The 11,265-nt window shown below is 37.4% G+C and overlaps 2 protein-coding genes across 2 annotated transcripts; one reads left to right on the forward strand and one right to left on the reverse strand.

Annotated features, from left to right (window-relative positions):
* The first annotated feature begins 278 nt into the window (after positions 1 to 278).
* Positions 279 to 9,625, forward strand: LOC118265787 (uncharacterized). Its single transcript, XM_035578981.2, has 2 exons — positions 279 to 478; positions 7,272 to 9,625. The coding sequence occupies exons 1-2, from the start codon at positions 426 to 428 to the stop codon at positions 8,113 to 8,115; spliced, it is 897 nt and encodes a 298-aa protein (XP_035434874.1). The 5' UTR covers positions 279 to 425; the 3' UTR covers positions 8,116 to 9,625.
* Positions 1,797 to 6,055, reverse strand: LOC118265782 (antichymotrypsin-1). The gene is made up of 9 exons (XM_035578966.2): positions 5,974 to 6,055; positions 5,577 to 5,662; positions 4,879 to 5,010; positions 4,572 to 4,769; positions 4,311 to 4,409; positions 4,090 to 4,230; positions 3,642 to 3,857; positions 2,726 to 2,858; positions 1,797 to 2,304 (listed from the first exon to the last, which is right to left on the reverse strand). The coding sequence occupies exons 1-9, from the start codon at positions 5,996 to 5,998 to the stop codon at positions 2,180 to 2,182; spliced, it is 1,155 nt and encodes a 384-aa protein (XP_035434859.2). The 5' UTR covers positions 5,999 to 6,055; the 3' UTR covers positions 1,797 to 2,179.
* Positions 9,626 to 11,265: the final 1,640 nt, after the last annotated feature.

Consider the following 11,265-nt stretch of genomic DNA (forward strand, 5'->3'; position numbering starts at 1 on the left):
TCACCCAGGGCTGCCAGACGTATGATAATTTTATTTATCGCACTTGAAAAAGTACGATTTCTAACCCTTCGAAGGAAGATTATCTAGTGGTTTTGAGGTCTGGGATTTAACATCGAATCTATTAAAGTATTAATCATTTTTTTTGTTTTTTATAACTATTATAATCAGATCGTCAAAGTTTGTTATCTACTAAAACTAAAATAAATCATATAGCATAATTTTTAGTATAATTTTGGTACTCACTTGGCAAGTTTTATGAAAGTATTGTTGGCAACACTGCAAACTGCAAATCAATCAAATCAATACAAGCGAGAAGCCAGCCATAAACAAACAAAGCATTTGAACAGCGTTGTTCGATCGGTTTCGTTACATTAGTTTGTAAATAATTTACAATTTTTCTATTTAAAATTGTGAAATTAGTAAGAATGGCGTTCGCAAATTTTCCAATATCAGACTCGAATTGGCAGCAACAGCAACGGTATGTAAATTTTATTACCTATTTATTTTCAATTAAAGTTACAAATAATGCGATATCTGGAAGCTTTGTTTGTGTTAGGAAGTACTACGTTCTCTTTTTAAATTAAGAAGTGTTGTATCAAGGACGTATCTGCTATTTACGATTATAAACTAGTCACCTATTTCTTGCGATAATGCAGTCACCAACATCTAATCACAGTGCAAGTTGATAGAATAATATAAAAAAAAATAACACGTTCATCTATTGTTTAAAATCTACACGTGGCCTTTAATTAATCTTTATAAGTACCACTAACAAGTAAGGAGTATTGAGCTAAGTGCATATTTGCCTGTTAACTATGGAAGGTTTTGAAACATTTAATAGTTTATTTAAATATTATAAATAAAACCCACTGAAAAAAATATACCATTTATCGACGTAAATAGTTAACATAATATATTGTTAGTATTTTGTTCTCTTCCTTGAGTTCCATAATTATAATATTTTTAATCCATATAATTTAATAATTTTGGCTTTTATAATGATTTGTTAAAACTCATCATTTCTTCTTTCATAAAATAATCTATCTCTCTTAGGATGCATTTCCACCAGAGATGTGCTATCTAGCTTTGCTATGAAGATGTAATAGCTGAGCTGAAAAACTATGTGACCGTTTCCACGGATACTAATAACTAAGCTATATAGCTGTGAGAGAAAAATGTGCATCTCGAATATGCGATGTATCAATAATAGGGAAGCCATCCATGGCACTCATCTTTCCATATAAAAACATAGCTTAGTTGAGTCTATTTCCAGCAGAGCTCAGCTATATGTACCAATGAATATGATTAGTGGAAGCCAAATGCATCCACAGCAATGTAGCATAGCACATCTCAGGTGCAGAAGTACTTAACGGCCGATTTTTTCTTAACTGAAGTAAGAATAAAGTTGACATTGGACAGCTATTAATATGGAAGAATTGTCAAATATTAAAAATTATCACTCCGATGATATTTATCTGGTGTTGGAAAAATCTATCGTTAGATAATTATTATATTGATTGGCTTATTCACGTAACTGTATTACTGTATTGCCATAATACCAATTCCCGATGGGTATATACCAGGCACAATTCCAGACACCAAGTTATTATTGAGATATTTTATAAAAAAACCAAAACAAAACTAAGTTCTGAAAAAATAACATACTTTTAATTACGAATCACCTATAATTTTTATACTGAACTTAACTATTGCTATCTCACCTTGCCATTAAACAATATCTCGTAAAAAATCATAACTAACTAGGTATTTGGACAGGATAAAAATAAACTCACATATTATAAATATTTATTTATTTTGATTTCGTTGATAAAAGTTTAAATAGGTAAATAATTTAAGTATGGGAGAGCCATGTTTTAGCACAAATGCCGACTAGACCGGAGTGATACCATGGCCTTGCATGGTGTTTCGTTGTGTGAGTGGTTACCGGAGGTCCAATTAACCCTCTTCCCAATCGTCGATTCCCCAAAAAACCTTAATCCTAACCCCCAAAAGGCCGGCAACGTACTGGCAACGCCTCTGGTGTCCCGGATGTCCATGAGCGAAAGCGATTGCTTACCACCAGGTGATCCTTCAGCTCGGTTACCGGCTCATACCATGAAAAAGAATAATATAATGGCAGAAATAACAATATGTAAAAAACAATTGACATTAATTCAATTTAATGGACGTATGTGCCTGCAAACAGAATTTTGTCTTCAAACTTAATAATATACAGGAATGGATGGTCCACTTTGAAATCTTGATATGTAACTATAAGAAGTGATATTCCACCTGCCTGCCCGGCTGAAAAAAAGAATTGAAAAAAAAATTTAAAGGATTTTGTTATTAAACTCGCAAAATTAAAGTAAAAGAAGTGCGAGTCGGACCCAGAACGAACGGTTCCGTAACATTCGTTTAATGAATGGTATTAAAATCAAGCTTGTGTTATTTAGGGGGTTACCCATCCCCTCTTTAAATAACACAAGCTTAAATATTTCCTTTACTTTGTTTTAGCATTTGAATAGATTTGATGATCTACTTAATTTTTGATATTTTCTAGCTAATTTATTAGAAAGATAAAAGTTTGCTTTTTGACGTAAAAATCGTTGACGTTTTTCAGGCAGGTTTTGAATTAGCAGAACCAGTATAAGTCAAAACGGGGTAATTGCTTCGACAGTAGTTAATATCTGATTTCACCCATAAATAGTTGAAATGTTTAATTAACCTGTGGCCGCTGCAGCGGTAGTTCCTTTCTCGTCAACCTTGATGAAAGCGTCTTGGAACACCTTGGATAAGATCACCGATCCGCCTTCAACAAGACCTGATGCAGGTTCCCGAAACAGATTGGGTAATCCAAGCTGAAAATTGTCAATGTTCTTTTAATTTGACTGCACGGTTGGCGCGGTGGCTGGACAACTGGCTGCCGTGCAACGTGTAGCGAGTCCGATTCCCGCATGGAGTAACTCTTTGTGATCCACAAATTGATCCAAAAAAAAACCAAAATCAAATATTGATGGCTATCTAAATAATACTTTAATGCGTATAATTTTACTAGCTAATCCCCCGCGGTATTATAGTGCTCGGCGCCTATTGATCGTATATATTATAGCTAAAACAAAAATTCTTTAAAAATCTTAATTCAAAGTATTACTCTATATTACTAAAAAAATTATGGAAACCCTTCCAGTCGTTTTTTAGACATAGACAGATATAGTTTATACAATGTGATAGGGGTGAGACTTCTAACCCGTTAAGGCTGAGTACTACATCTAATTATAAAGACAAAAGTCGGGGGTCGAAGGGGTCGAATCCCCTCCCCTAAAAATTATGGCTATTTTAATTTTTTTAACTTTTTTAATTTAGGTTGTATGTCTCAAAAAAAAACGAAAGTTACAATAAAATTAGAATTAATATCATAATCATCATGAACATCAACAGTCTATAAGTGGCCACTGCGGATAAATGCCTCTTCTCGCACGGAGAAGGTCTGAAAAACAAATGGACCAATTATTATTCCGGAAATACGGAAAGCCACTACGGCAAAAGCAAGTATTGATATAATGATCAAACTACCTACAATAGGTTATTGTCAAATAATATTTAATCAATTAAGTTTAAAAAAATTGTTATAATAATCATACCTTTGGTGCGATTTTGTTTAAGTCCAAACTGCTCCTTACTTCAAACTTGGGCAACTCTACTATAACATGGGATTTAAATTCATTCAGTTTTTCCAAGGCTCCATCAATGATTCCCTTTTCTGCAGCTTTCTCAAGCACTGAAGGTAGACCGTCTATCTCATTCGGGAGCACTATGACCATTTCTAAAGAAGTTTCTTTGTACCTCAGCCCCAGTAACTGCAAACATAAAGTAACGTTTCTAATGATAACCGTGTGTATTATGTTCAAAGATCCAAACGCTCAGTGTGCGGAAAAATAGCTCATAACGCGTTGTGGTCATAGTAAAACATACACATAGCGAAATTCGTGTTCTGGCTCCAATGAAGACGCACACGACGCATTGTGGCAATAACAGAAAGACCAAATAGCGATTTTTTTATAGATTTAAAAAGGCAAGTTGTTTACTTACCCTGGCACCTAATTCAGGGCTCTCTCTGTAACTTAGATATTCTTGCTTGTACATAGTTGGCTTTTGAACTACTTGGTCCTTGCTGATATGGAAATCTTTGTTTCTTGTGAACTCAGGATGGAAGGGTTTCTCCCAATGCCCCTGAAATTTGGAGAATATGAGAAAATGTGATTCAGAATTTAGATGACAAAAGTTTCAGTGATGTGTAAGAATAACAATACCTTGACATAAATAACGTTGAAGAGAGCAGTTAATATATCAGCGCTAAGCGTGTCTGACTTGATGGAATTCTTGATTAATCCTCTTGTCTTCTCGTTGATCTGAGAACATAAGATAAGCGTTACAATAACGGAGATACGTTTTATCGCTTGTACCACGGAAAGTCCTCCGTGCCTGGTTTAATTCCTGTCTCACGCGACAGCACTTCCATCCCCATCATATAGATAGATGATTGTAAAAAAGAACAAGATGTGGTTTCATACCCATTGGTTGATGGTTGCAGCAGCGGCATCAGCGTTACCGAAATCAAGCTTGTCGACCTCACTGCAGCTGAATGATTGAACTGCTGAGGTGAAGGATTCTTTCAGGTTGTACTTGCTAGCCACATACACCTTGTTGGCAACCGTCAAAGTCTCCGCGTCTTGTTTGGACAACGTGAGGCTCAAATTTTTGTAAAGCGACTGGAAGTTGGAATGTAAGTGGATTTAGACCGTTATCTGGTTCCGGAAATATTAAAAACAACCAATGATATAGGCAGTATTGGATGACTTATGATATTTGTCTACTAACCTCAAAGTGGGGGCCACCCAAGAATCGAGTAATTTCATTCTGATGTGCCCCAGAATTGAACAAAGCCAACAAGATCATAAAACTGAGGGGTGATGCGACAACGTTCTTGTCCTCTCCCAAATTGTAAGCTTCCTGCAAACGTATTCAAAGTCATTATAATATTAAACGGTTTTATTTAGCTTGCCCCAAATTTTTGGGTCAAAAGCTCTTTGAATTTTACCCCCTCTTCTTGACGATAGATCGATCTGATATTTAGTATACATACTAAGAATGTATCAAATCTTGATGACCATACAATACAATCTAACTTTTTTTTAAAGTATGTCATGTCATGGTGCAAACCAAACTCAACCCCAGAAGAGTTACTTGTGCATTCGCGGCGTTTTGAGGGTCAAGGATTTCAGAATTGGGGATTTGAAAATTTAATTTGGTTTACAGTACCACGTAGTCACTCACAACACACAAACATAAAGCAAGCGTTGTTTTACGCTGGGTTTCTGTGAGGTCGTGGTATCACTCCGGGCGCCAAGCGGCCCATTCGTGTAAGTGCCCAAGCATGGCTCTCCCACACTTTATATAGATTGTGCACCTCTGTTTATATTTTTAGTTTCATATGTGGTGTTGGGGACAGAACTCGCAGATCCCATACACAGATTCCATTATCCTTTTAATGTTTGAACCAAAAAATACTATATTACCCTAAGGAGCTGCATGGTGGTATTTGCTATGACTCTACCATGATTTCCATAACTGTCCGTGGTCGCCAGCGCCATGGCGGCTAGGCCTGAGGACGACGATAAAACTTGTTAAAGCATTTATTTTCGTTGGATATTGATGCATTTTATGATGTTATATTGAAGAAGAGTTTGTTTTTGTTTGTTGGAACGTGCTAATCTTCGGAACTACTGGTCTGAATTGATTTTTTTTGTGTTGGATAGTTGATGTGTTGTTCTCGATGTATGTGTAGAATTTTCTAAAATTCTATTTCGGATTTGATCGAGTTATGCGTACTTAATGGACATTTCGGTGATTCTTAAGATAAATTTTAAGATGAAGGATAAAATATATACAAATAATATAAAAATCGGTACGTACCCAATAAAATGATTAGCTTGATCATGTTGTCAGTTCAACAGGTCACACATTACTGAGTTTCTAAACCTTAACCTTCCTTTATATAGGTAACTATCTGAAGCACTGTACCTAATAATGTGCTGACGTTAAGGGTGCTTTTCCACCAGAGATGTGCTATGCTACGTTGCTGTGGATGCGTTTGGCTTCCACCAATCATATTCATAGGCACACATAGCTTAGCACTGGTGGAAACTGGTTCAACTAAGATATGTTTTTATATGGAACGATGCGTGGTATGGATGACTTCCCTGAAAGAAGGGCGGGTTCCGAGGAAAATGAGCGCATATCCATAAGATGTATCTTATGGATAGCACGCATCCAGTCAAACGTTACAGAGCTACGTACAGTACACAGCTACGTAGCACAGCACATCTCTGGTGGAAAAGGAACCTTTTACTGTTAATAGCTTGGCAACCATCTTACCGACGTGATAGGAAACATGATTCAATTAAATGTTGCTAAAGTCTATTACAAGTCATTAAGTATATCAACACTATTTTTAATGAAAAAAAAAACTATAAATATTTTATACTTTCATAAATAACGTCTATTATTTTACATGAAATTGAAATTTAAAATTGATATTGTGTGCATGTGGGCAATGTGCACATGTATGTTGGGCTCGCATTACATTTGTTTTATTAGGTACCGTACCTACACATGACGCAGTTTCTGAAATGGTCTACTTACCATAAAAATATTACTAAATAACTACTTATTAATTTGTCTGCTTTGCACGGCTATATATCTTTACCAACTTCCCCAGAGCCAGCCACTTGTTTTGTTTGCGGCCCGCCACGGCATTGAAAGGACCTGCATTTCCGGATACCTAACCTAAAAAAAAAAAACTAAATCAGCCCTATCGTTCATGCACGATGTGATGATGGGTTTTTTTCACACTTTTGATCATAATTATCTATGAGAGATGACTGATAGACATTTTAACAATTGCAGTCTGAACTTACTTTTAAATAAAAGCAGATACGGCGAACTGCCACTAAACATTTAGGAAACATTAAGATTGGTTGACAGTCTTCATTAATATTCTGACTGAACACTCAAGTTTGTGGCCACGGCTACTAGGAGGAAAACTGTACAAGCTGGGTATGGTAAAACCTACTCTTTTTTCTGTATTAGACGTGTGAAGTGCCAGAGGTGTCCTGATATCATGATCACGATCATTGTCTGTTAATTGTACGGAAATTCCTTGTTAATAGATACGTACTTACATAACCAATTTTCTTTTCTTATCTTTTCAGAATAGAAACTTCCGACATCGTTCAAAAAGGTAACACGTTGACAGGCAAGGTGTCTGTCACAAACTACAATATCCCGTTTGCTACGAAAACAAGCCGCGAGCATGTGATCGGCGGCGCGGTGAGCTTCCAGGTGAAGGTAGTTACAGCCATGCTCAGCAACGGACACATGATTGTGTACAACAATTTGATATTTGTACAGTTCCTGAAACGGCGACAGAACGATGAACTCAACTATACGATTAAGTTTTCCGCCCCAGAACTACACATACAGAACAAGCGATTCACTAGCGACGACGGCACGTGGCACTTGATCCACGAGAACAAGCGCCAGCAGTACACGTTCGAAGTAAGCATACTGTTGGAGGTGATGTCATGCATTAACTCGTTCGCGGTCTTGCATACCGACGAAGAGTTGACAGACTTTGAGCTGCGCGGGGTGGACGGGTCAGTACACATGCACCGCGCCGTGATGGCCGCCTCCAGCCCCGTGCTGCGCCGCATGCTGGGCGGTATGTGGCGCGAGACCGCGGAGGGCTGCGTCGACATGCCCGGCACCACGCGCGCCACTCTACAAGACCTGAAGGACTATGTGTATCTGGGCACGCTGCCCGAGTCAGGGCTGGAGGAGCTATTGCTGCTCTCGTCTTACTACATGATGCCAGAGTTGGAGAAGCGGTGCGTTGACAAGATCGTGCAAAACGTAACCGTGGAGAGCGCCTTCGAAGTGATCGAATTCGCGGCCAAGAACAAGATGACGCAGCTACTGCTGGCGGTGTTGGACTGCGTGCAGTCCGGCACCATCTGCGTCACCGCCATGCGGGATCACCTGCAGCAGGCCGAGTGAACTCGCACTGCTACCGAGCTATGCTTTACGCTGACAAAAACTACAAATGACGTAGGTACAGTGGAAGAGTAAATATATTAAAATAAGTTGATTTAACAAAAAACAAGAATCGTATTACCCCAGAGCGTACAAATGTGAACTTTTTCTACCAAGTAATGATAGCTAATGAAAGTGTGAATATTTTTCAATATTTTATTGTATTGAAAAGTCGAAATAATTTATGTCTGAAATAAGAGGTACGCGGTAGGTCTCCAGTTCTCCACTGTGGTGGCGAGATAGTAAACAAGCGCATTCTAGAAGTACCTAGGTCAATTATATCCGTATAAAAAAAGTAAACGATACCACAATCGTTTCAAAATAAAAAGCTCGCTTAGACAGATTACAAAATGATATTTGTTTAGTATAGGAAAAACAAAATAAGTCCCTTTTGGTCGATTCGTATATCATATCGTTTTAAAATACAAGAGTGTGTTAAATGTATAAGCATTTTTTAATACTAAAACCAGTAATATTGTCAATGTATAAGTATTTGAGAATGTTATCTATCACATTGAGCTACCCGGGAGCCGCAGTGATGCTACTTGACGCTGCGGCGACGGTCTCAACACTACCTGTGAATGTCATAAATAAATCCAAAGAATCGTCGGAACATTGACGATTAATTCATCTTTTTAAGTCCATTATTGAAATAAATACCTAAACTTTGTTATGGCTATTCGAAGGAATAGTTTTTCATGTTGATCTCTGTAGGAGGCTAGATTATATTATATAGGTAGTGCTCCATATAAAAACACCGTCTCCTTTACAGACGAAATATTTGAATATTATCAAAACATTTTATTTTGTATTTGTATTACCTTTAGGATTTTATCGTACTATTTCTACTTTTATGTGTACTATTTTAACTGACTGCAGCTATTTCCAGTCAGCTAACGATTCAAAATGAATTGTGTGTCTTTATTATGATGTAATGCTCATTCATTGTAGTATTTAGGTTCAGTAAGGTCCACTATCTTCATTGCAACATTTGATGATTGTATGCATTCGTCAAATACGATAGGCGAATTTAACGCAACCGCTTCATGGACAGTTTTTATTGGTTCTAAGCAAGATGCAAGCCTTCGTCATTTGTAGGGCGCCTATTTACTGTGAAGGGTGCATGTATTCGTCAAATGACGCAATGTGGATAGTTATCCTAAATAATAAAATATACAATTGTAAAGTCAAACTGTCATGTACATGTTTAAATACTCTGAACGTGTTTTAAATTACATAAGTAACTTACTAGTTATACACAGTGTATTCACATTTCTCCAACAAATACCAAGTATTTGTATCTACTAGTCTTCTCAATCGTATATTTTATTATAATTTCTACTGAAACCTAATTATTACAAAATGTAATCTTCCTGTGAAATTAAGACTGGTTTTATAAATTGACTGAATTTATTTTGATTGTGATAATTGTCTTTTGTATTTTTGTAATATTAAAGTAAGCTAAACTCAATAATGTTGTTTTATTACAAACTATCTTGTGTGCTATGATTTTACTAGTGAATACGTCGAAGGGAAAGAGGTTATTGCAATTGGTTGCAATTTGTCAGAAGATGGTAGGTATGTATGCTGGTAATAAACAGCTCGGCAGCCATTAAGATATACCCTAGGTTTAATTTAATGTCAGCAGCCCGCTCCGGTCACTCTCAGAATTAATACCTGTAGAAAACATACCTGAAATATCTATCTACTTGATATAATATTTTTAAGTCCTTGTGTTGCCTCTCGTTCACCAGATTACCACCAAATTCAATACTAAAAATACTACATACTTACCTAAATATGTTTTTTTATAATAATTACCAGAAAAAATATGTACCGTATGGGGAGACATCTTATGACTTAATTTAAACCACATATTTGTATAATCTTGACTGACAATATACGAAATAGGCTCAGTAGGTAAGCCAAAAAGTACATTTTTCTCTTTGAGCTAATTTGAACACTACAAATATGGCATTGCAACAGCCGCGCCACATGTCCATAACATTCCTAGACAACCTACAACATTACAGTTCTTCTGTGATCAAGGAACATGGAGCTCTTATATAATACTTGTAGTTTTATTTAAGTCATATCGAGTGATCTCCATACTGTATACTTGCGTAGTTATCTTGTAAGTCTGCATTATACTACCTATTTGGTCTTGGTTTCGATTCCAGGACTAGCAAAGCAAGCATTGGAACTTTTTGGAGTCGAAATTGCATTCAGAAGGTAAATGGTCATTCGCCAAAGAACAAAAAATAGGTACAGACATAGCTCTCAAAATATGTACCTACGCACTTCGATCGAAGGACTGATGGGCGCTGGACCAAGGTGATCGAGTGGCGAGCGCAGACTTTTTGTTTTAAACCCCACTTTAGGATTTTCTCTTGTGTCGTGAGTGCGTTTACAAACATACAATTTCACATGCACATGACACCCAGACCCGAAACAACAATTTGTGGATCACACAAAGAGTTGCTCCGTGCGGGAATCGATCCCGCTACACATTGCACGGCAGCCGGTTGCCCAGCCCGCGCCAACAGTGCAGTCATACAAGACTGTAAGTCGAAGCTGGGACATCTGCCACTAGATGGACCGACGATATCGCCAGAGTCGCCGGGAGCCAGTGGATGCATGTGGTAGTTTATCGTTCTACGTGGAAGACTAAGGGGAGGCCTTGCGTGTGTCGACGGCTGCAGTCGGCTCTGCCGTTGGCAACATACCGCTCGTGTGTAACAGCTATAATTTAGGTACTTATAGCACCAGACTACTTTATTACTTATATTACCTAATTACTGCCTCGTTGGTCGAGTGGTTGCAAGTGGGACTGCTTACAAGGGGTCTCGGGTTCAATTCCCGGGTCGGGTAAAGTATTACTGGGCTTTTTTCCGGTTTTTCGAAAATTTCTCAGTGGTAGCACGGAGTTTGGAAATGTGCCCAGTATGTGGCAATAGGCTTAGTTTTACATTGTATAGCAGCATTACGAGCCGTAATGTGCACCTCTGCCTACACCTTCTTCCCCTAAAAACCAATGTTCCTATATATTTTTTAAATGAAACAACAATTTTTTATCAATTATTTATTTCTTCAGTAATTAGTCAGATAAATAAA

This window comes from Spodoptera frugiperda, chromosome 7 (assembly GCF_023101765.2).
Source record: "Spodoptera frugiperda isolate SF20-4 chromosome 7, AGI-APGP_CSIRO_Sfru_2.0, whole genome shotgun sequence".
NCBI classification, from domain to species: domain Eukaryota; kingdom Metazoa; phylum Arthropoda; class Insecta; order Lepidoptera; family Noctuidae; genus Spodoptera; species Spodoptera frugiperda.